The 25,392-nt window shown below is 36.0% G+C and overlaps 6 protein-coding genes across 6 annotated transcripts; 2 read left to right on the forward strand and 4 right to left on the reverse strand.

Annotated features, from left to right (window-relative positions):
- Positions 1-1,020: 1,020 nt before the first annotated feature.
- LOC111469826 (transcription activator GLK1-like) lies at positions 1,021-4,169 on the reverse strand. Its single transcript, XM_023115266.1, has 6 exons — positions 3,460-4,169; positions 2,924-3,064; positions 2,369-2,674; positions 2,190-2,249; positions 1,474-1,584; positions 1,021-1,389 (listed from the first exon to the last, which is right to left on the reverse strand). The coding sequence occupies exons 1-6, from the start codon at positions 3,865-3,867 to the stop codon at positions 1,240-1,242; spliced, it is 1,176 nt and encodes a 391-aa protein (XP_022971034.1). The 5' UTR covers positions 3,868-4,169; the 3' UTR covers positions 1,021-1,239.
- A 3,049-nt stretch (positions 4,170-7,218) lies between these two features.
- Positions 7,219-7,946, forward strand: LOC111469907. Its single transcript, XM_023115378.1, has 2 exons — positions 7,219-7,569; positions 7,659-7,946. Exons 1-2 carry the CDS (start codon positions 7,472-7,474, stop codon positions 7,780-7,782), a joined length of 222 nt encoding a protein of 73 aa, XP_022971146.1. The 5' UTR covers positions 7,219-7,471; the 3' UTR covers positions 7,783-7,946.
- Positions 7,947-8,722: 776 nt separating this feature from the next.
- Positions 8,723-9,860, reverse strand: LOC111469873 (protein DMP7-like). The gene has a single exon (XM_023115336.1). The coding sequence runs from the start codon at positions 9,646-9,648 to the stop codon at positions 9,013-9,015; it is 636 nt and encodes a 211-aa protein (XP_022971104.1). The 5' UTR covers positions 9,649-9,860; the 3' UTR covers positions 8,723-9,012.
- A 2,175-nt stretch (positions 9,861-12,035) lies between these two features.
- Positions 12,036-13,732, forward strand: LOC111469852 (NAC domain-containing protein 73-like). Its single transcript, XM_023115305.1, has 3 exons — positions 12,036-12,297; positions 12,378-12,573; positions 13,109-13,732. The coding sequence occupies exons 1-3, from the start codon at positions 12,211-12,213 to the stop codon at positions 13,636-13,638; spliced, it is 813 nt and encodes a 270-aa protein (XP_022971073.1). The 5' UTR covers positions 12,036-12,210; the 3' UTR covers positions 13,639-13,732.
- A 1,792-nt stretch (positions 13,733-15,524) lies between these two features.
- Positions 15,525-16,643, reverse strand: LOC111469868 (protein-lysine methyltransferase METTL21D). Its single transcript, XM_023115328.1, has one exon. It carries the CDS (start codon positions 16,474-16,476, stop codon positions 15,793-15,795), a length of 684 nt encoding a protein of 227 aa, XP_022971096.1. The 5' UTR covers positions 16,477-16,643; the 3' UTR covers positions 15,525-15,792.
- Positions 16,644-18,193: 1,550 nt separating this feature from the next.
- On the reverse strand, positions 18,194-20,354 carry LOC111469801 (zinc finger protein NUTCRACKER-like). The gene is made up of 2 exons (XM_023115231.1): positions 19,662-20,354; positions 18,194-19,035 (listed from the first exon to the last, which is right to left on the reverse strand). Exons 1-2 carry the CDS (start codon positions 20,336-20,338, stop codon positions 18,291-18,293), a joined length of 1,422 nt encoding a protein of 473 aa, XP_022970999.1. The 5' UTR covers positions 20,339-20,354; the 3' UTR covers positions 18,194-18,290.
- Between the last annotated feature and the right edge of the window lie 5,038 nt (positions 20,355-25,392).

Raw genomic sequence — 25,392 nt, forward strand, 5'->3', positions numbered from 1 at the left:
CTACTACTCACGAGCAGGTTGGCAATCATGATGGATTTCCACATGATGCGGTCTAAAAGACGCCTCTACAAAAGTAATTAGATCGAATCTTTTTCCCTTAGTATTGTAAATCATACTCTTTTCTAGAGATATTTTAATGAGTTCCATTCATTTATTTTAACCGTCTATAAGTAGTTTTTTTACCTTGATTTTAGTGTAAGGTTTAATCACACGGGTTAATTTTAATTTTTAAAATCATATAAACTAAATTTTTAACATCTAATTTTGGATGGGAATTATTGTAAATTGGAAAAGATTGAGGGATGAGAGTGCAAAAATGGAAAATATGAAGGGAAAAAAAAGTATCACAAGGGAGTGGGGCCCGTGGGGGAGCAATCTGAGATTAGTGTGTGCATTGCTGAAAGATACAAGACACTGACAAGTGGGCCCGGGCTTTGGCCAGCTGTCACTCTCTCCCATTTTCTTTTCTTTTCTCTTTATTTATTTATTTTTTCTTATTTTAATTCAATGCTTTCTATTTAGGTTTGGTATTTTTTTTTTCTCAATTTTATTTTTAAATTTAACATTTTTTAATAAAACTTTTTTTAATTAAATACTCTATTTTACTCTATATTTTTAATAAATCTTAATATTAGTTTGTAGGGTCAATTTATTGTTAAAATCCTTATAAAATATTTAGTCACCCTTCTCTCCTTCTCTCTTTTATGACATATAAATTATTATTAATATTAACTAATTTCATTAAAAATTATATTCAATTGTTTATAGAAATTCTTATGTTGAAGACCATGTTTATAGGAAACTCACGCACTAATTATTAACATCAATCGAGAGAATAGATTACAAGACACTAAGTAGAATATTATTACACTTTGCTTGAATTTCTTGGAATGAAAATATTTTAACTTCTTATTCTAGCCCGAGAAATTCTTCAATGTGGCTCTGTTTCTCAAGAAAATAGTATTTAGTTTCTCTCCTACCTCTAATATTCTAAAATTGCTTCATAATAATTGTTAGATGTAGATTTAAAAACCTTCCTGCTTTCTAATAGTTATTAGATATACAAAGTCGAGATATTTGTACGTTTTCTCAGTTGCTTATCAATTATATGCCATGGATAACCCTCTTACAAAAGCAAGAAAAGAACCAAGTTTAGATGATGATGTAATGCAGCACATAACTAATGTTGTCAAGTTCATCCAAGAGCTGTCGGGCTGGTCGGAAGAAATGATGAACCCATCACGCGCAGGAGGGTGGTATTCTAGGGATGCCTTGTCGTTGAAGCTCGACCTTGACACTGTCCAAAGAGGGAGGCTTTAGGCCAAGAGGAAGTGGCAGCCATGGCTTCGCTAAAGCATCTCCAATAGCTGAGTCTATACTCTCTTTTGACTGCATGACATCCCCCATTGTATTACAATTAGAATTGGTTAAAGAATTATAGTGCAAAACGAGATGGCGATGAAGTTGTCTTACTGGATACGAGTCGAGGGGAGGATGCGAGGGTGAACAGCCAACGGTGATGAGGTCTAGTTTGTACGGTGGATGGGGCAGTGGGATTACCGAGAACATTGCCCCACCAAATCTCTACATCGGAAAATAACACTGATTATTAGCTATAAACTCGTCAAAATCAATACCCAACTGAGGATTGTTGGGAGAGGGTTGATCATAAGTACATCTCAATTGGTACGAGGTCTTTTGGGAAAACCAAAAGTAAAGTCATGAGAGCTTATGTTCAAAGTGGATAATAACATACCACGCTTGAAGGTTCGTGATTTCTAACATGATATTAGAGCTATGCCCTTAACTTAGTCATGTCAATAGAATTCTCAAATGTCAAACAAATAAGTTGTGAGCATTGAAGCTGTAGTAAAAGAAGAAATCAAGCCTCAATTAAAGGAAAGCTGTTTGAGGGCTCGTTAGGAGAGGTTCTATGGTGTACTTTGTTCGAAAAAAGAATGGTTGGGAGAAGAGTCTCACGTCGGATAATTAAGGAGTTGATCATGGATTTATAAAGTAAGAAATATGATTTCTAACAAGATGTTCATGGGTGGGGGCGTGAATAGAAAAATATTCTCTACCAATATCATACTATTGTAAAGATTCATGATTTCTAAGAAGATGTTCATGGACGGGGCGGGAATAGAGAAGTATTCTCGAATCTCACAAAAAATAACGAACGAAATTACCGTGTTCGTCGGTAAAGAATGTGGGAAGCATGGCGTTCCTGGGGTTAAAGCGTTTGGAACCTACGCACAACACCAAAACACCAAAACAGAAACAAATAAACGTTTACAAACCTCGTGAGTGAGAGAAACCAAACCAAAAAAAGACAGAAAAAAATGTTCTTTTTTTTTTCCCCTCATACCCGTTGGTGGTGGTGCCAGTAGGAAGGGTCATGGGTCGGGGGAGGAGCGGCGGCGTATGGCCACGACAACGCCGGCGGAGGTGGTGGAGATGGTGAATGTTGTAGGTACTTTGGCCACACATTCAAAGGTCTAAAATGGGGATGCATGGGCGGAAATCCCATAGTCGTCGGTGCACCCCACGAGCTGAGTTCTCTTTTTCCACCACCATTTACTGCGGCGGCGCGGTCGTACATCTGCCGCCTTTGACTCCAACTCGCCGCCTCCGCTTCACGTGCCAACAAATGTTTTCGATGCGACCTGTATTTCTACAACAAAGTACATGCTACGCCCTAATTAGATGTTAGAAACTATGAATCTCCACAATATCGCGTATTTATTGTCGAATTTAAACATAAATTTTCATCATTTTCCTTTTGATTTCCCTAAAACAGTGTTTTTTACTCATAAAAACCGATCTAACTCCTTAATTAAATATTCAGTCAAACAACTTAAGAAATTAAAAACAAAACATGTCTAGAGACCTAAATTATATAAATTTAGCAGTGAAATTATACTTGAAGATGGCTAGCAATGTTATGACGAGTGAGACCCTCAATTCCCATAAGCTCCAATATTCTAGAAGGCACTGCCTTATCCACTCCCAACTGCTCCACCGCTTGCACGAACCGACGGTGCAGCTCCGGCGTCCAATCCACCTGCAATTCATCCAGCTTAATCATAAAACTTCTTCCCAGCTTCAATTCGATCAAAGTTCATAACTTTCTTACACCTTCTTCAACCAAATGTTAGAAATCATGGCTCTCCAATAATATGATATGATATTGTTCACTTTGAGCTAAGCTCAGTCTCACCTACGAACATTTCTTAAATTGGCTAATTTGTGACTCCTACCCAAAGTTCATAATTTTCTTATCTCTTCTCAACTAAATATTAGAAATCACAATTCTCTAATGATATAATATGATATTGTCATTTTGAATATAAGTTCAGTCTCACCCACAACCATTTCTTAAATCCTCCGACTCCCTCCCAATGATCAACGGTTAAAGACCCAATTGAAAAAAATAAAAATAAAAAACCTATCTTTTACCTTAACTTTTCTCTTTCCTTGTGAGTTCTTGGATTGAGGAGAAGATTTATTGATTTTATCACCATTTTTTGATTTGGCTGCCAATTCCTCTATTTTGCTCACAATTTCTTGATCCCCATGAGCTTTCCCCTCCTCCTCGCCCTCATCTTTGTTAACACTCTTTGAATTGTCGTCGAATTGTTCAAAAGACACCGAATTGTTGACGGAGAATTGAGCGAGGAGTTCATGATCCATCTCCAAATCAGGCAACACATCTCCATCGTTGATTCCCACAAAAAGATCATCAAAATTGATGCTATCAAGCAAATGGGTATCATCATCAAAGTCAGGAAAGCCCTCCGCCGCAATCGAAAAGCTATCCACTTCTCCTTGTTCTTCATCTTTGTTGCAAATTCTCACAGCAAGCATTACAAAGTAGAATAGAATGGCTTAAAGATCCAAACTTTGCATGAAATCACAAGAAATCTCAAATGGGTATTGCTTGAATCGATGTAAAGAGTACTCTAAAGGGGAAAACAAGGGTTTGGATGTCGGCCACAACTTGAGATTTTGTTTGAATGTTCTTGTTGTGTTTCGCCACTGATTCAACAGCTTCCTTTTCCCTTACAAATTTGTGCTTGTGGATGCCCTTTTTTTGAATTTTCTTAGAGCTGCAAGTGATTGCTCGTGAAGTAAATAATTGGGTTTTCAAAAAGCTTTCAATGAGAGAGAGGATGTCAGAGAGGATTGGAATGGGAAGTTGATTGACATAGAAACATGTAATGGATATATGTGTTGTAGAGTGAATCAAGACAGTGATGTGATCATGTGGGCAAACCCAATTGAAGAATATATGTATAAATACAATATCAAAATACAATTTTTCTTGGATATGCAACAAGTTGTGGAAGATTTACGTAGATTTCATATCGTAATCAAGAAAATCAAATCAAATCAATTCTATTTTTTAAAAAAAGAATAATTTTATGATCTTATCTAGATGGATATACTTATAATTAAGCTAATATTTGTGTGTTAAATTCCATTAGGATGAACCCTACTAAGACAAAGAAAAAGGAAACATAACAACCTTATTTTATGCTAAAATTACCCCCTTTGGTCAAACATGACATGTTTTGTTCCACTTTGAAGTGTCACATGATTTAGTCATATGCTATTTTTGGTGTAATAATTGAAGTCTATTGCTAGCAAGTTAGTGTTTGTTAGGAATAGTCTTCCACACCTTTATAAAAAATGATTCGTTCACATCTCCAATTGATATGGGTCTCATAATCTACCTCCTTAGAGACTCAATGTCTTCGCTGACACATTAGTTGGTGTCTGGCTTTGATATCATTTATAACAACTCTAATTTCCTACTGTAATAGAGCCGCTACAATATACATGGTATAGCTACTCTATTTCAGTATGAAATTAGAGTCGTTACATTTGGAGTATACAACAAAGCATTAAAATAGTTTGTTTGGTCACAAAATGTTTTATTCTTTAAAAGTATTTTTAGTAACGCTTGGATAAATGATTCATATATGAATGAACTGAAACCATATACAAAGAATAAACTGAGACTAAATAAAAGTGATATGAAGAAGAAATCTTGAGTAGATTTTGTGGAAAAAAAAACTTACAAAAAACACACACCACATACAAGTAAAGACAACATAAAAATTCATGCCCAAACCTACAATAAAGCAAATTAGATATTCATTGTTAGGGACAGAGGAACCACACATGATTTCCGAGTATAATCTTCGCCATGCTTAACGTAACTATTTGACTTCGTCGTATCGTTTCGAATCTAGAATGGGACCCGACCACGAGAGCGACACACGTTAGGGAATCCGAAGTTAACATGTGAAGAAAAATTGCATCTTGTATAGGGAAGTGGGCGTAAGAGAAAGCAATATGGATAGGGAGGCAGAAGAAAGTAAGTAACAAGTTTTGATGACATCTATGATTTAAATTCGTTAGTACAAGGGTAAAGGAAGGACAGTATTAATGTTTATTAATGGTCGGGAACCAACATAGACATACATGTTGTAAAATGGGTCCTCAAGCCCTGCAATAATTGTTGTTGCTGTTGGACTATATATATATGCTGTAAATATGGCTTTGGCTTTCACTATCAGTCATCCTTTTCTCAAATTTGAGGTCCCCTCGACGCTCCAACGACTCGATATCAATCCAAAATTTCACCCCTTCCTTCCCGGACAGATTTTTTATTCCATTGTCAACTTCACCTATTCAAATTTGTAACTTATCTAGAATACGTATAAGGATTTAAATATATGAAATGAATATGTGAAATCCCACGTTGGTTGGAAAATGAAGCATTCTTTATAAGGATGTAGAACCCTCTCCTTAACAGATGCATTTTAGTACTGTGACGTTGACGGCAATACGTAACGAGCCAAAACGAACAACATCTGTTAGTGGTGGGTTTGGGCTATTACAATTGATAGTGATGCGTAACGGGTCAAATTGGACAACATCTACTAACGGTAGACTTGGGTTGTTATAGAAGGACTCAATATCTGCTAGCGGTGAGCTTGAGTTGTTATAAAATAACTTTCGATTTTTAGTGAATAAAGTAGAGTACAAGGGAAATGAGAGGTTTAAGCACTCTCAATTCGATAATAACAATAAAACAACTTGCTCTTACTATTTAGCTGTGATTCGTGTGAACTACAGAGTAAAAAGATTTGTATATGAACGGTTATCCTATATGCTTAAGCGAATTATTATGGTTTCTTGAACTCGATCAAATTATTATTATTATTTTTTTTATAGATAATGTCTCGACCCAAGTTAGGTTTAAAATGGTAATTGTATGTTCGATATTACATCCCGCTTGAGTATGAATTACTTGATAGATCATTTTTTCTAGAACTTTCTTTAAGGAAGAAAAGAAGTAAAAATTAGGATAACCATATGATTAAAATGTTGTTAAACATTTGATTATGAGTGCTATGGTTTCTAAAGAGATTTTTGTCCTTCCATAGAAACAACGTTTTGAAAGGTTTTGTGGTCGGAAGTTATTTGTTCCAATTATAAATAATAATAATAATAATAATTAATAAATAAATATATATATATATATATATAACATTATGGGAAAATATAGAGAGAGTTTTCAAAAGTTAGATGCTTTTCATTTCAAGCTTTGTTTTATATATTGTCCTTTTGTTCATTTGGAGTATTATATTACCATTTTATTTATTTCTTTATTTATTTCTACTAAAAATATACGTATTTAATGCTAATTTAATTATATGTAATTTTGATTTTCACACTTATCGTGCCCTTTGATAATTATTTGTAATTTATAAAACTATTATCTATTTATACTTTAAATTTTTAATTTTAGTGTTAAATTTATTGATATTGATGGGAGGCTTCTCTTTCAGTAACATATTATAAGAGGTGAAATTTGAATCCGGCATTTTGATCATAGATTTATATTTTAATTAATTGAGTTATATTCGAGTTGATTCTAATAATTAGATATCAAAATTAAACAATTTAATGACGTTATAAATTTTAAATAAATATATACAAAATTTTAAAGTTAAGGGTATAAATTGATATTTTAAAAAAGTTGAGGGATGAAAAGTGAATTTTAAAGGAAGATGAAATTAAAGGGGCGAGATTCGAACCGGAGAACGGGCGATGGGATTCCGAGAAAGGCGGGTTTGAAATTTGAAGTCGAATTTAAAATTCCAGTTCAATATTTGAAAATTAAAACGAACGAACGAACCGGCGTGGAATCTCCGTCAACGCTTCAAAATCGAAGAAAAGTCAGCGCTTACCATATGCAACGCGCACAAAGCTTCCCAAAACTACCCCACGACTATTCCAATACCCAGATCCATTGGGCACCATCTTGAAGGGCAGAGAGGTCAATTCATTCACCAAAGTGGGCGGCGGCGGTGGTGGTGGGCTGCAGTTGTGCGAAGAAAGTCTATAAATCTCGACATTGAATCTGAGAAATCGAGGAAGAAAGAAAGAAAGAAAGATGGGCGATTGCAGGCCATTAGGGTTCTTGCTGGGGCTGCCATTTGCGTTGGTTGCGTTGGTTTTATCTGTGGTTGGGGCCGTAATTTGGATCATCGGGTGAGTTCTTCTTTATCACTTGGTTCGTTGCTTATTCTGAACTGATGAATTTGACAAGAACTGAAGCGATGGCGCTGTTTTTGTTGCAGATCTGTGCTGAGTTGCCTCTGCCCATGTTGCGTGTGCTGTGCGGGGCTTGCGAATCTGGCGATGGGGCTTATCAAGCTGCCGGTGAAGGTGCTCCGATGGTTCACTCACCAAATACCCTGTTAGTTCTGCTTCGGATTTCGTTTTGATTATTGATATTGATTATTACATCCATTTCTTTGTCTGCTTAGTTCTTAGTTATGTTTGTATTGTATTCCACATGTTATGACAACAGAGCTCTGTATTTATGGAAAATTCATCCTTTGATTCTTTAATTTTCGTTTTGTTGACCTCGATCTTGTTTGCGCCTGGAATCACATTTCGTGTATCTTGATGATGCGATGAACTGGGTTTAGGTCAAAATCAACTGACCCAGAATAATAATTTGCTTAAATTACTAAGTTTATGAACTTAAACTTCAAGTAGTCCACATTTTTATGTGAAAAGTATATGGTTAGAATTGGATTGGAATACTATGCCTCTTGATGTATTCAAGAGTTGTGTGAGATCCCACGTCGATTGGGAAGTGGAATGAAACATTTGTATAGCAATCTGGAAACCTCTCCCTAGCAGTCATGTTTTTAAATCCGAAGAAAACCATTTTTGTTAGTGGTAGACCTATGTTGTTACAAATGGTATTAGAGCCAGACATCAGGCGGTTTACCAATGAGGATGCTGAGCCCGGTAGGAGGTGGATACTGGGTGGTGTGCCAATGAAGACATTGAGCCTCGAAGGGAGTGGACATCGAGAAGTGTGCCATCAAGGACGCTGAGCCTTGGAGGAGGTGGACATCGGATGGTTTGCCAGCGAGAACGTTGGGCCTTGAAGGGGGTGAACATCAAGCGATTTACTAGGAGAACGTTGGGTTCCGAAGGGGAGTGGATTGTGAGATCCCACATCAATTGAAGAGGGGAATGAAACATTCATTGTAAGGGTGTAAGGACGCTGGGCCTCGAAGAAGATGGACACCGAGCGGTGTGCTAGCGAAGATGCTTGGCTCCGAATGGGGTAGATTGTGAGATCTCACGTCAATTGGTGAAGGGGACGAAACATTCTTTACAAGAGAGTGGAAATCTCTCCCTAATATACGCGTTTTAAGACTTGAGGGGAAACCCCGAAAACCAAGAAGGAAAAGAGAACAATTTCGATTAGTAGTGGACTTGGACTGGTTTAGGCGGCTTATAGTCGAACATGGGAGAAAGATGGACCATTTTTTTTAATGTAAATGAACAACATGTGACATGGAAAGTCGAATATTCAATTAGATTAAGTGAAATAATGAGTGTAGAATACAAAAGCTTAGAGAAATTGAAGAATTCAACAAGAACTTGTTTGTAGCATCTCTTGTTTCGTCGCTACTGACGAGAGAGAGGGAATCCAACGCCATGTCGTTTAGAAGGAAAAACAATAAACAAGAAGCTGCACAACACACCAATTCCGACAGGCAACACAACCAAAACCTCCCTTGTTTCATCGGACGGAGTCGGATAGAAACACTTCACAACATTCTCGTCAAACAGAGCAACAGCTACAAACACCAACAGAGAACCAAAGGCATGAAAAAAATCAATAAACCGTAGCCTATACTTAGCAGCCTCCTCCTTGGGCAGTGTGGTGGAGGCATCAATGGCCCACAAGCCCTGAAACGTGGCCACCCCATATCGGACTTTGCCGCGTTCGTCCCGGAAACTGTCGGTGAAGAGGAGGAAAAAACAGGACAAGGAACAGAGGAGGAGGAGGGCGAGGGTGGAGGTTTGGCTGACGGTGGTGTGGCAGTGACCTTGGTGCGTGAAAATGGGGGACAGGATTTGGAAGCCGAGGACGGTGCCGGTGGGGAGGAGGTTGGCTAAATGGGCTGTTTTTTTGAAGGTCTTTCTAATGGCTTTTTGGGTCGGCGTTTTTGTTGGCTTTCCGGCGTTCTGTAACAATGGCGTTCTGGGATTCTCGGCGGCCAGTGCTTGCTGATTTTGGCTCTCCATTTCCCCTTCCATTTTGATGAATGAATAATTCCTTTGGTTTAGTGTGAGATATTTAATTACGAATTATTAATTGTTTGGGAAATGATCGGTTTAATTCTTTGAAATCCAGATGGATTCTGTTATATTTCTTTTTTGTTTAATTCGAAGGAATTAGAGAAACTGTCGACAATGCCGTTATACATCGGTTGTACCTATTCTTGGAAACAGCTCTAGTTTAATATCATAAAAGTTTAAGAGCGTTATTTAATGTACTTGTGCCGCACGTTATATTTTCTCCCACCTAATCTCGACACGATCTGGTGACGATTTGAACTTTGGACTGCTACTGACGCGACTAACTGGAACTAATCATGCTTCAGCCAAGTATAAATTCACTAAGCACCTGAGTTTTCTTTCATCATAATACTTATCTTACTAACGCCTCTTGGTCAACTTAGGAACAAGCTCGAGTTGATGACTATGACTTCTCTTTTGTCATATGGCATTATGTTCTGTCTTTTCTCTTGGTCAGTTGTCGGGTGAACTTGTCTCAACTGTGGCATCATGATTGACGACAAACCTTAAGGGAAACTCTAGCCCCGTATTTATCTTTTGCCCAACTTTATGATTTCATCGGACCAGCGGTTGGCAGGAAGGATATAAATTCTAAATATATTTAATTAAATAAATTTATTATTTAAAATAATAACCATTAGTAATTAGTAAGGGTTTTCATGGGATTGTTGGATTTCTTACAAGGTAAGTGACGAATCTACCTTTCTTTATCACAGACGACATGTCGTCCATCCACAAAGTGAAATAATATTTTTAAAACTATGGACCTATTTTTTTTTCTTTCTTCCATTATGTGTAGCTTTTGGTGAATATGTTTTTATTTATAGAGACTATATTAAAAAAATAATTAGTTAATTTTGAGATCTTAATTATAATATTTAAACTAAATACTTGGTTGTAATATTAAAATTGTGTTAGTATAACTTTATAAATATAATTTCTTATGAAATATATTGATTTATTAAGAATTTTTTTATATAAATATTATATTAAAAAATAATAAAGTTTTTAAAAAAATAATAAATGGAGAAAAATTACCCAACGAATCTGATCCAAGCAAATTTCCCTCGGGTGATCTCTGCACAAATAAAGGGAGAATTTCACAAAAAGATGGAGATGAAATAGGTGGCGGGAATGGAGACGCTCTCCAGTCTTGTTCGGCCCTATGGACACATCTAATGAAAGCATCCAAGACACGTATGTATCCCTGGTGAGGCTGAAAAAGAAAAAGTATAAAAAGATAAAATATCACTTTAATTAATGTTTTCAAAACAAGAAAACAATATTATTTTCTAAAACTATATAAATAATTTCGAGAATAACTTTAAACTAAAAAAGGACGTTGGAATAGACCATTTTCATCTAAAATACTTAGAAGCTTTCTTCTTTTTTAACCGTCATACAAAAAAATGATAATATAACAACTCAAGCCCACCGCTAATAAATATTGTCCATTTTGGCCAGTTACGACCATCAGCCTCAAGATTTTCGAGATGCATCTCTTAGAGAGAGATTTCTACACCCTCGTAAAGAATGTTTCGTTCCTATCTCTAACCGAGTGGGACTTCACAAATAACTTTCTTCTAGTAGTGTCAATAACAACGTGAAACTCTTCATAATAATACAATATTATCCACTTCGATAATCAGACTCTCGATTTCACTCAAAAGTGCACCATTCTTTAAACACATAGTTTTACGATCCTCCATTTCACGTCGAAAAAAATAGAGGAAATTTGAAATGGAAAAGGGGTGGAAAAGCTGAAAATAGGTAAAGTTTCAAATGTTTCATAATCAGTAGCTGCTAAGGTAGCAAGTTCAAAGTAGTTGCTGTTCCTTAAACGTCATGTGTTTAAAATACTGTCGTCTTCGTTGTTGGTTTCAGTCTGTGTGATATATGGTGGAGTTGGTTGGCACTTCTATTGCATTGCAGGCCAAGGCGAAAACCAAAGCCAAGAACTCTAACATCAAACGGTTAGATAGATAAACACGACTCTCCACAATAGTAGGATATTGTCCACTTTGAGTATAAGCTCTTGTGGCTTTGCTTTAGACTTTCTTAAAAGGCCTCGTATCAATGAAGATAGTATTCTTTGATTATAAACTCATGATCATTTCCTAAATTAGCCGAGGTGGGACTTTCATCCCACGCAAACATAAAACTTCATTTTTATAAGCTCAAGCTTTATCAACACTCCACAGTGACATCAAACCTGAAAAAACCAACACAAAAACACAAAAACAAAACCAAAAACACAGCCCTTTTCCCTCTTGTCTCTGTCTCTCAAATTAGGTAGCCTCCCTCTCCACTCACTTCTTTCTTCTTATATCTTTGAGTGTTAGTTTTAAAAATCCTAAACCATATCAGGAACTGCATTTATTCTCATCGAACTCTCTTCTTATTGACATTAAAACTTGACACCAAAGAAACCCTTTTTTTTTTTTTCTACTTAACCAAACCCCACATGAAATTTCAGCTCCATTGTTGTCGAATGTGGGAGGAACTCAAAGAACAAGACACATGACACAGTTTGTGGATAAATATGTTACCAACTCCAGTTCTTCTTGTCCTTCTTGCGGCCATCATCAAATCAAATCCCCAGAAAAGGTACTTTTGATCTTTGTTTTTGTTCTTTTTTGGTTTTTTTTGTGTTTGTTTACTTTTTTTTTTTTTAAACAAAATTATAGGGTGGAGCTGGAATTCATATACTACCTGGTTTGCCTGCTGGTGTGAGATTTGACCCTACGGATCAAGAGCTTCTCTTACATTTGGAGGGAAAAGTTGGGTGTGATGCTCACAAGCTTCATCCTTTGATCGATGAATTCATTCCCACCATTCAATGGGAGCATGGGATTTGTTATACACATCCCCAGAAATTGCCAGGTGATCCAAACCCATCAATTATTTTACTACTAAAATCTTCAAAATTACCCAAAACCTTTGTGATAATACTCTTTGGTTTTTCCGAGTTTCGGGATTTCTTTCAAGATTTCTAAAACGTGTCTATCTGCTAGGAAACACTCCTTATTAAAGGGTGTTACGTTCTCCTCCCCAACCGAGGTGAGTTCTCACAATCCACCCCCTTCAGGGCCCAGCATCCTCACTGATACTCGTTCCTTTCTCCAATCGATGTGGGACCCCCTCCAAATCCACCCCTTTCGGGACCCAGTGTCCTTACTGGCACACCATCTTATGTCTACCTCCTTCGGGGAACAGACTCCTCATTGGCACATCACTCACTGATACCATTTGTAATGGCCCAAGCCCACCTCTAGCAGATATTGTCCTCTTTCGACTTTCTCTTAAGGTTTTTAAAACGCGTATGCTAGGGAGAGGTTTCCACACTCATATAAAAGGTGTTTCGTTCTCCTCCCCAACGAATGTGGGGTCTCACAATATCTTTATCATATCAATGCAGGAGTAAGAAAAGATGGTCTGGTCCGACACTTCTTCCACAGGCCATCCAAGGCGTACACAACAGGAACAAGGAAAAGAAGGAAAGTCCACGCCGACGACGCCGAGGGCGAGGGCGAAACACGGTGGCACAAAACCGGCAAGACGAGGCCGGTTCTGGTGGCCGGGAGAGTAAAGGGTTACAAGAAGATCCTGGTGCTGTACACCAATTATGGGAAGCAAAAGAAGCCCGAGAAGACAAACTGGATAATGCATCAATACCATTTGGGCAACAGTGAGGAAGAGAAAGATGGAGAACTTGTGGTCTCAAAAGTGTTCTACCAAACTCAGCCAAGGCAATGTGGAAACTCAGTGAAAAAGGATCATAATAGGCATGAAGATTCTAGTTCGAGTTATAATAATCCTAACCCACTTGTTGATTTCTATAACCCTTCTTTTGTATATTTTGAGTCAAGTGATCAAAATAGATCGGCAAGCAATTCCCATATGATTCCCCAGTTTGCAGTTCATGATGGGTCGTCTGCCGTTTCATGATTGCTGTTAATTATTGTTCTTGTTTGTATGAATAAATTTGGAGATGAATAAATTTGGAAGTGTAATTAAGAGGTGTTCTTGATGGGGTTTGGTATCTGACAATCTTGGATGCTTTTGTCTCAAAAATTAAAGACCATTAGAATATGTGATTTACGTTAAGATCGAACTTGGACAAAGCTCATACTTTGCTTTCAATCTGAGCTAATGTTGAAAGTGGCGTTGCTTAAAGGAATTTGAATCATTTTACTTCTATGAAAGGCGTCATCGATCATTCTCCTTGTCGTTGTCTTTGTCGAATATCTGCTTCAAGAGAAGGAAGTAACTATTCCATTGATCGCTCATGTGAGATCCCACATTGGTTGGGGAGAACAATAGTACACCCGCATGTGGAAGCCTCTCCCAAGTATACGCGTTTTAAAAATCTTGAGGGAAAACTTGAAAATTAAAACCCAAAAAGGACAATATCTACTAGCGATGGACTTGGGTCGTTACAGTTCTCCCTCTTAAAAATTTGCTTTGTCCATTGACCGTAAGAAGTGATTCATATTTATTAACCTTACTGATTAAGGGTTCCGATCATCCTTCTTTATATGGGCAAAGAACCTTTACTCGAGAGGTGAAGGAGTAAGAGAAGAGAAAGAACAAAACACCTATCGGAATAATCGGAATAATCGAAATTGGTTGGTGAGGTAGTGAAAGGAAACCATCTGGCTTGATTTGGAAATCACTTTTTGGTTAAAAAGTATCTTTCTTTGCTGCTAATTATTAGCCACAAAAGGATTTCTTTCAGATCCTTTCTTTCTGTTTTTGCTAATTTAACCATCATCCAATATAATCAGATGTTGATGACAGTTAACATTTGGGAATCTTCCGTAGTAGAAATAGAAATAAATGAACAAATCATCAAACAATGTATAATTTCTATTTCAGCACTGAACAATGAGATGAAGAACTAGTGAAATCAGCAGTTTAACAAATACCAAACAAAGTTCTGATACGCCCACCCCAACCCAACAGAGCATCTAGGAGAAGACATCTATGTTATACCCGTAGACGGAGCAGATATATTAATCAAAAGAATGAGCCAAAATCGAACAAGCAAGGCACCAAATGCCGACCTAAGAAGGACGCTTGCGGGAGAGGGAAACTGGAAACAGAACTTGTGGCATACTCGATTGCTTGGCCTCTGCCAGTAAGATAACACACAAGACACGGAGCCTAACTAATGAAATGATTCGTTTCCTCCCTCCAACTAATGTGGGATCTCACAATTCACCCCTCTTTAGGGGCCCAACATCCCCTTGCTGGTACATTTCCTAATGTCTGACCCTGATACCATTTGTAATAGCTCAAGCCCACCGCCAGTAAGTATTGTCCGCTTTAGCCTATTACGTATCGTTGTTAGCCTAACAGGTTTAAAATGCGTCTCCTAGGGAGAGGTTTTCACACCCTTATAAGAAATGTTTCGTCCTCCTCTCCAACTGATGTGAGCCAGACATTGTGAGATCTCACATCGGTTGAAGAGGAGAACGAAGCATTCCTTATAAGAGTGTGGAAACTTCTCCCTAACGTGTTTTAAAATCGTGAGGCTGACGGCGATACGTACCAGTCTAAAACGGACAATATCTCCTAGCAATGGGGTTGAACTACTACAATAGATGTCCACAGCTACAAGAAAGGAGGACTCTAAACCAAAAGAACACAATCAATCCAAAAGCATACAACAAAGCTGATAACGTTGGTTACTGATAATAACATTTAATGTCAAACCCTGCTACAGAAATGGCTAACTCGGGGTCATGATTGAACTTCCCTGAAATCTATTCCAATAATATCTTATAAAACCAAAGTGCCCATCTGAATCTTCCTAGAAAATCCAATTGTGATGAACAAATGAATCACTGTTCTTTCAAGAGACCTCGATATGTACATAAAGGCCCAATTGTTAAACCGGCAATACAATCACTGTTCTTCAACATATGCTTTGTAACAATTCAATTTCAGAAGACAAATTTAAGCCAGGAAATCATACAACACTTGCATATTCAACTCAAGAATCCAACAGAACCGTTGTATATCAAAGATCAAACATGTCTAAATTAGCTATAAGCTAAGAAAATAGTAGATGTAACAGAGAAAATTTACTCATACCCATCAGCTCCCCGATGCCGTTTCCTCCTTTTTCTTCCTCAGAACATAAACATCAGCCTCCTCATAGGCAAATTCTGGGTGCAAATTTTCATGTGGAATCTTTTCAATTTGAAAAGCCTTATCACACATTTCCCAGAACAGTTTATCCGCTTCCGGTGACCTCAATTGGTATCCCAACAGAACGACACCGTTGTTCCCAATCAGCGCCTCCATGGTGGAAATGAGTGGGCCAACCGTTTCCTCAATGTAAACGACATCAGTAGCAATGACGAAATCGAACGGCGGATTAAGGGCGGCGATTTGAGCGGGGTTGTTCCAGTAAAGAACAGAGTGTTTTAGGGCTTTTTTGAGGATCGGCTTGTTCCGTTTAATGTTATGTTTGAGCGCCGGCATCACCGGAGATATATCGGTGAGAAGCATGTCGGTGAGACCTAGGAGGTAGAGGCCCATTCCGGCGACACCGCATCCACAGCCAATCTCGACGGCGCGTTTGCCTCGGAAATCGAGGAGAGAAGAGTAAGGGTTTTCTGTGGGGGTAATTGAGGCCCATCGATCGATGAATTTGACGAGGACAAGAGAACAGGGCCAGACGGAGGTGCCGACGTGCATTGAGCCGTTGTCCTGCTGAAAGGAAAGGGCGGCGCCGCCCACCGGAAGGTCTATTACTGGAGAATCTGTGAACTTCATGTCGGAATTGGAATCACTACCTCTACGCAGTGAAAGTTACAGACCTCTACCTGGTTTCTTCGGAAGATCATTGTATGGGGCTTTTGCTGCAAAGGCCTTCGACCCTCAAGATTTGGGCTTTTGATTGTAAGGAGGGTCTAGTTGGTTTCTGCAGATGGGCCACGGAGAAGAAGGATCCATCCAAAATAAATGGGAAGACTACCAGCTCCCGCCCTCACTCGAATACAAAACAAACTCGCTGACCAATTGACACTAGGTTCCTTGTTCGTCATTCGTGAAGACCGAAGTAGTATCTTGCAGCCTCGTAAATGATGGTAGATTCGTCTTCGACTGCCTCTACAATGATCTCGAATGTGAATCCTACACGATAGATAGAGTTCTGTAAAAATATATAGGTTCAAAAATTTGAATCTCTAACTTTTTGGTTTGTCTATGTCAATTACCATCGAGTTTTGTTCTTGACGAAGACGAGGTGTAACAGCTCAATCCACTGCTCTTTGGTCATTCTCATTCAGCTGGGGTTGGAATAGGTTAGACATTCTAGTATGGAGCCTAGTCTTTACTCTTTTATATCGTATTCTTATCGTTCAACTCTTGGAATCATATCCAACCATAGTTAGAACACGTTAAACCTTCTATTATGGAATATGCTGACTCTTCTATATGGTATTCATTCTCGTTGAGCTCTTGGAATCACATCCCACTGTAGTTGGAACAGCTCGTAAAATCCAACCATTTCACCTACTTCATTGCCTCGAACTCTCTCGTTATGAACATTAAATAGTTCTTAACTACATAATTTTTCGTAACACATTTAATATCACATCAATAAAATGGGAGAAAAACGTAGTTTTTGATAAAGGATAAGAAAAAAAATCAAAAGAGTTAACTTTTTTTTTTTTTCTTCTCTTTTCACATGTTAAACTATGTTATCATTATACCAAGAACTTGAGGCCTTTATTGAACACCCAAGCTATTCAAAAATTCCAATCCCTAAAGCATCCAAGTTTTACAAATGACGCCTTGGAAAATGGTAAAGCTTATCTTGGACTTCATATCAACTCGATATCTCTTTTCATAACACTTTTACTTTTCTTTTACAAACAGATATCAACTTCTTTTTCAAATCCATTAACGAGTATCATATTTTCTCTTTTCTTTTCGTTAATAATACGTGAAGGTAGAGATTTGAACGGCTAATCTCTTGGTTGATAATACCAATAATAAAGCATCTTTTTAGCTCTGTTTTAACTCGTTTGTTTTTTGAGTTTTATTAAGTCGATGTTTGACGTGACAACAAAGGAGACAAATATAAGAAAACAATGCAATAATGGAGTCCAAAAAGGGGACCTCCAACTTTGCCCCACCTCCTCCTTTTATCAGACACAGAAACCCACGCCATTTAAAAGAGACAAGCTTTCTCAAGTGATATCCCTCCCCATTTTTTCAAATATCATTCAACCAGCTTTTACCTCCCATGACATAGAACACACACTGACCATATTCAAGATGTTCAATTTTGATCCGCCTCGTCCTCATTTATGAGTTAATAAGCTTGACTTAACAAAAGACGTTATTAACCCAGACCAATTTTAGGATAGTTATTAAGTAGTTATTAATTTGAAAGTTTAGTAAAACTCTTTGCTTCACGTTGTTCTTCTACTTTAGTTATTTGTTTTTGACATATTTCGATCTATGCAATTTTCCAACCTTGTCTTCAACGGTTGTCGTTCACTTTATTTTTATCCAACTTTTGTTTGGGTAAGGAAAAACAAAATACATATTAAAGAAGAAAAAGACATGAAATTTGAAATCTAAATCCATCCATTAATGGATGAAGTGTGGCAAATAGTGTTGGCACCAACTCCAAGAAAATCCCTTGTCTGCCCTCCTCCTGTTAACCCACTTCCACTTCCCATGAATTCACTCTGAGTACGACGCCGTTTTGCAGTGTACATCTCATTCTCATTCGCCATAATTGGGATTTGAGTAACAGAATTTGAAAATTCACTCCCATTTTGAACTGTACCGCCGCTGCATTTGAACACAAAACCCTCTTGGAAAAATGGTGGATCCGAGCTGGAATTTGGCCCAATTTCAGCTGCTTTCTGCAGCAAAGCAGTGGCTGACATGTTAGCCATGTGGGTTTGATTCACTTGCTGTAATTGGTGGCTGTACAGTGAAGAAACACCGCCACCGCCACTCATCAACGGTGGATTTTGAACTGAATCATGACCCTTTGTTCCAAATACCCAATTCAGATTATAATCAGCTGGTGGCGGGGCGTGGCAAGAATTTAATAATGGGTCACAGTACATTAGCCCTGAATTAATTTGGGGAATTGGGTGTAGATTGTTGTTGGTGTTGGTTCTTGAGGAGAGGCCATTGCAGCTGAAAATTGAAGGCATGAATGGTGGTTCTGTGACTCCAGCCATGAAATTGCAATTGAAATTGGCGGCGGAAGCCATGGCGGCGGTTATTGTAGTGGCGGCGTTCACTCTTGCTGTTTCTTCAGCTAATGCATCGCAGAAAGCCCTGTGAGTAATGAAGCTGTCTCTCCTGTTTGAGCAACCAAATTCATTAAAGTTTGAAACTTTTTATGAAGAATTTAGAGTATAGTTTCTTTTCAAGCAACCCCTTTTCCAAATTCTCATTATAAAGCTAAATTGAAAGTTTATGAGGGCTGAGTCTTACCTAATTTAGAGAATGATTTAAGTAAGGAACACATTTTTATTGGTATGAAGTCTTTTGAAACAAACTCATGAGAGCTAATGCTGAAAGTGGACAATCTCATATCATTGTGAAGGTTCGTGATTCCTAACATGGCATGAGAGTCATGCTCTTAACTTAGTCGTGACAATAGAATCCTCAAATGTTTGGTAAAAAAGTGACTCAAGTGTCGAACAAATGGTGAAATTTGTTCGATGACTCCAGAGAAAGGGGGTCGAGCCTAGATTAGGGGAAGGTTGTTCGAGGGCTCCATAGACTTCATGGAATGCTCTATAGTGTACTTTGTCGAACAAATGGTGAAATTTGTTTGAGGACTCCAGAGAAAGGGATCGAGCCTCAATTAAGGGAAGATTGTTCGAGGGCTTCATAGGCCTACTTTGTTCGGAACAAGAAAAAAAACCCTTTTTCTAAATTGTGATTACAAATCTAAATTGAAAGATTATGAGGAAGTATACCTGGAAAATAGAGTACCACAGCCACATTTGTACTCTTTAGTGCCACAAGTTTTGGAGTGCGCTTTGCAATCAGACTGGACAGCATATCTCTTAGAGCACTTCTCACACTTCCACTTCTTCTCGCCATGCTTTCTACAAAAGTGCTTCTTAATCCCGGTGAGATCCCCCAGCGCTCTGGATGGATGGTGGTGCACGCAGCTGGTTTCAGGGCACACATACACTCTCTTCCTCACCTCTTTGTTGCTTCTTTGCTTCAGCTTCCATGGAAGGTTATGTCCTCGTCTATGGAGCTGCAAGTTTTGGTCTCTTTGAAACCCTTTCCCACATATTTCACACACGAATCTGTTCATGGCCATCAGTGTCTTGGGCGACAGCGCTATGACTTCCGCGTCGGGATCGGGGGTTCCGGGGTGGTTGCGCTTCTTCTTGGGCGAAAAAGGGTTGGATCTGGCGAGCGGGATTTGGAGGAAAGAGTTTGGGAATTCATCGTTTACCATTTTCTCCATCATTCTCAAGCTTTGTTGCATTGGCTTAGTTGAACCCAGAGAGCAAAATTGTGTCTTTCTCTCACTAGATTGAGATGGTTTTGGGAAGAATGGTGAGAGAGAAGAAAAGGGTTTGGTTTGGAAGATCAAGAGAGAGAGAGAGAGAGAGAGGGAATGTGGAAGATGACACATAGGATGATGTTTGGAACAAAGTTAATATCTCTGCCTTTTACATATGAAATGATTATCCCATAATTTGCTTGTCTCTTATTTTTCTTTCTTATTTGTCAAATCCCACTATATAATATATATATATATACAAAATTATATTATTGGCCCATTACGTATCATCCTCAACGTCACTTAAGAACAAATTTTCACACACAGGTTTTCACACCGTTACGAAAGATTTTCATTTTCCCTCCAACCACCGTGGGATCTCATAATTCTTAATTTTCATAAAAACAAAAATTTAGTTTCATAATAATTTAATTTTTATATTTTTAAGTCTATAATAATTTTATTACAAATTTGGAAGTATTTATGAAATTTTAAGTTTAAAGTAAAAAAACCATTATTTGAAAACAAAGAATATACAATAACTATATAATATTTAGTAAATTTATAATGTTATATCACAATACAATAATATTATTCTCACTTTTTAATTTTCTTTTTTTTTTTTATTTATTTCAAACCAAATTGAGATCTCCATTAGCCTCAAAAATCAAAGTGGTGGACGGTGGTGCTTTGCAATTTTTTAAGTGGAAAAAATGTATACATCTTCTTCATGTAAAAAAATATATTTTCAACCCATATTAAAAATATATTTTTTTATTATTTTTTAATTATAATAATTAAACTGAACACAACGTTGTAATATTAAAATAATTTCTTAAGAAGGATGTATAGTTTGCTTATTAAATTAAGATTTTTTTTTAGCATTTTTAATAAATATTATATTAAAAATAAACTATAAAACTTTGTTTTTCTAAAGAATAATAAATGAGTAAAAATTATTCCGGGAAAATTCCATCCAACCTAATGAATCTCAAATAAATAGAAAATTTAGTAGGGATGAAGAATGAATTAGATGGGAGAGATGAGGCTGCTCCGTCCCTACGGACATCTATATTCTCAATCCTTTCAAGCCCATTTTAATAATTGTACGTGAATCTCCACTATGGTTACACCTTGAAGCTCATAATTTCTTTGTTGGATAGCAAATGATTTTTGTTACATAGTTAAGTTAGAGATATGACTCTAATACCACTTGTTAGGAACAACGACTTTTCTCATTTCTTTTCATGACTTTGTTTTTTTTGTTATGTTAGAAAGTCTCGTACCAATGAAGATAATATCTCTTTTATTATAGTCACGATCATCCTTTTTGTCAATAATTCTTGTGAGGGAGCTTACCAGCAGCCTGCAACATTTTCAAACTCATAAAAACCCGAAACTAATATTTTTAAAACCCTAAAATAAGTGAATATTTGGGAGTTTGGGAACTGAGCCCATCTGGCTGACTGACCCTTGTTCTTCAAAAAAAAAAAAAAAAAAAAAACATTAAAATCCTTAAGTAATCATATAGTAATGATGTTTTTTGGGGTTTGAGTTTGTTTAGTATAAATGTTTTGGTGTTTTCCTGTTGATCTTTGGTGAGCACAGAATATTCTGTCTTCAACCAAAGCTAAAGCCTCCCCCATGCCTTTTCTCAACAGTCCTGTTCTCTCTCTCTCTCTCTCTCTCTCTCTCTCTCTCTATATATATATATATATATATATATATATACTTATATATTTCTGTCTTGTCTTTGAAGGTGTCTGTATTTTAATGGAAGTTGTAGGGAAAAGCAAAATGTTGGCTGTAAGGGTATGTTTGTTTCTTGGCTTGTCTTTTACTATATAATGTGTGTACAAATTTTAGTAATGGCTACTTCTATTCCCACCCACTAATATTTTTGCAATTTATATACCAATTTGGAAAACTTTAGATCAAAATCGAGTCAAATTTGGTTGAATTTAGATATGATTGTTGTCTCAATAGTTTGAGGTTCATTCTATTTTGTAGCGGGATAATCATTGTGCGACACTTGTTCTAACCTAGCAAACAAGTCAGAACATCGACATATGCTTAAGTCTCGAGTCATGTTTGAAAGAAATGTTTTTTAAAACATGAGCAAGGAAATGCGTTAAAACTCGATGGCAGTAGTATGACCAAGAATCTTACCTTCCATGATACATATTGTAGTAGTATAACCATAAAACTCAAGCACAAGTTGGATTGGGTGACCCAAGCAACTTAAATAGAATTCATAACCACACTCTACCCAACTTCTCATTTTTAAGTTAGGTTGGATTGTCGATTTTTTTAAAAAAAAAAACTTACTTTCCACTATGCCTACTATATTAATAACTAAAATCTCATAAATTTCAGATATCAAATATTTATAAATCACATTACTATCATTGGTTACACACATTAAATATTCAATCTTTTAGAAAATATAATAAAATTGGATTGTAACTCTATTTTCAGATTTGTTAGGTAGTTACAAAAAAAAAAAAATATATATATTATTCTGACTGACTGAACTCAGTTTTCAAATTTTAAAAAATTCAATAATCTAATCCAAAATAATCCGATTATCCTATTCATACTTTTTTTAAAGGAATAACATTAATTAAATATGAAAAATATATTTTTTTTAAAAGAGGAAATAATGGCTGCATGATAAAACTTTGGATTTAATATTTAAATTACATAGAAATATTGGAGGAAGAAAGATAAGGTGGGGAAGGGATTTATTTATTTATTAAAATTAAAATTTTATGTGAGGGAAGAAGCTACAGAAACCCCACATGCTTTGGCTCATAAAAAGACTTTTTTTTTTTTAATATATATATTTTTAAATTATTATTATTTTTTATTTTCAAACCTTTTACACCCAAAACTTAGCACCATGGATATTCATATATTCTCAAATAATTATTTGTTCTTTTCATATCTCTTTGGTCCTACCAAATTTCATATTACAAAAAAAATTATTTCTTTTTTTGCTAATTACATTTTTGCACAATCTTATAGAACACCCGATCTTTACAATGAGATAAAATTATCCACTTTGAATCTAAACTCTCGTGATTTTATTTTAATTTCTTGAAAAAAAATTTATATCAGTATCACTTACTTATATAGTCGTAATTTTTTCCTTAATTAATCGTCGTAGGATTCCAACAACCAGATATAATATATATATAACTCAAAACATGTTGAAAATGGGTAAGAGGAAGGGAATGTGATGATTGGTTAATGATGAAAATGTTTGCAAAACTTGGGTTTGATGAGAGAGAAGGGTAAATAAAAAGGGTTCGAGGGGTTGTTTGGTAAATAACAATATACTTTGTTGATATATAATAAGAATAAAGATTATCTTTTTGGTCCAAGAAAAGGCAATAATTTATATAAAGCCCTCCACTTTCTCTCCTTATAAAAGGTGGATCAAACTTATAAACCCTAATGAATCTCTCTCTCTCTCTCTCTTCCTTTTTCTTTTTCTTAGAGAGAGAAAGAGACAGAATTAAAGACAGTGATACATTAAAAAAATAAAAATAAAAACACGACAAATTTCCACTAACTAAAAAAGAAAAAAAATTAAATGGAATTAATCAACTACCAAACTATCCATAATCATGCAATTAATTTAATGTCGACCAATAATATAAATAACCTAGGGCTATAGACTATAGACTATAGACATTAAAAAATGAAATTCAACACAATAATTCAATCATGAAATTAAAATAATTAAATATACCGATGTAATGACTCTATTAAGGTTTATGAAAATCTCTCCCTTGTTGACGCGTTTTAAAACATCGGGAGAAAACTCTGGGAAAATCCAAATAAGACAATACTTGTATTAGAGTAAGACATCGGGCTGTGTGTGAATGAGAACGTTGTGCCTTTAAGGAGGCAGATTGTGAGGATTCCACATCGATTAGAAAGAGGAACAAAACATTCCTTACAAATCACCGACATGTTTTACAACTTTGAGAGTTGATTGGAAGGATCTCATATTTGTTGGAGAGAGAGAAACAAAACTTTCTTTATAAACCGACATGTTTTAATATCTACTCGTGGTGGATTTGGGCTGGATCAATTCTTAGGGATTAAAATCAACGAAAACGAGACTCAATGACCATGCTCGTTTATTTTTAGAAATAGAAATATATTTTTTTTCTTTATAATTTCTAGAAAAAAAAACATTATTAAAGGGTTTTAATGCAACAAAAGTTAAAGCATTTGACCTGGTCAAAGAAAATATTGTCCCTTACATTTCCCTCTAAATTATAAACTATATATTAATTTTATCTTTTATTTTCTTAAAAAAAAAAAATACTTGCTTATTAAGGCCTCTCTTTGGGCTTATTTAAACTAAAGCCCAAGTTTTCCTTGGATATTATTTGGGCTCACCTTTCAAATTGGGCTGATTGGGCTTTTATTCCTGACTGATTAAGCTGGTAAAGGATATTTACGTAAATAACCTATTTATACCTGCTATTTACAATAAATAATAACACCAACTAAAAATTTTATATTTAAGAAAATCTTTTAAAGATATCTTCGAACAGATATTTGTGTAAGGATTTTTTTTAATCAAATCAGAAAAATAAATAATAAATAAGGTGACACTTCCCTCCATCAATAAATAAATAAATTACGTGACATTATCAATCAAACCACGGCATTAAATAAATAAATCTTTTATTCATTTTTTATTCAATTTAATAATTTTTAGAACATTTTAAATTCGAATTTCAACTCAAAAATTCGGATGATTTTCGAGTTAGGGTTAGAAAATTTTAACTTAAAAAAAATTATTCGATACAATCTTACATAAAATATATATTCACCATAGAAACAAATTAATCTTTCATGACTTTGCTTTGGTTTTCTCAAAATGGCTGAGAGAGTTTTTCATCGTCCAATAATAATAAATATATTAAAATTTTAATAAAATCTATTTACAGCATTTTGAGTGATAAAAATAATCAAGAATCTACCGTAAAAATATTAGAACAATATTAGAACAGTAAAAACAAAAAAAACAAAATTTGATATTTAAAATTATTTACTTTCTATGGGATGAAAAAAAAAAAAAAATTGAGTGGCTTCCCAACAACAGAAATTCCATTTACGAAATCTAATTAGGAAAAAAGGAAAAAGAATTCCCTGAATTGCAA

The sequence above is a fragment of the Cucurbita maxima genome, unplaced genomic scaffold, assembly GCF_002738345.1.
Source record: "Cucurbita maxima cultivar Rimu unplaced genomic scaffold, Cmax_1.0 Cma_Scf00041, whole genome shotgun sequence".
Classification (NCBI taxonomy): Eukaryota; Viridiplantae; Streptophyta; class Magnoliopsida; order Cucurbitales; family Cucurbitaceae; genus Cucurbita; species Cucurbita maxima.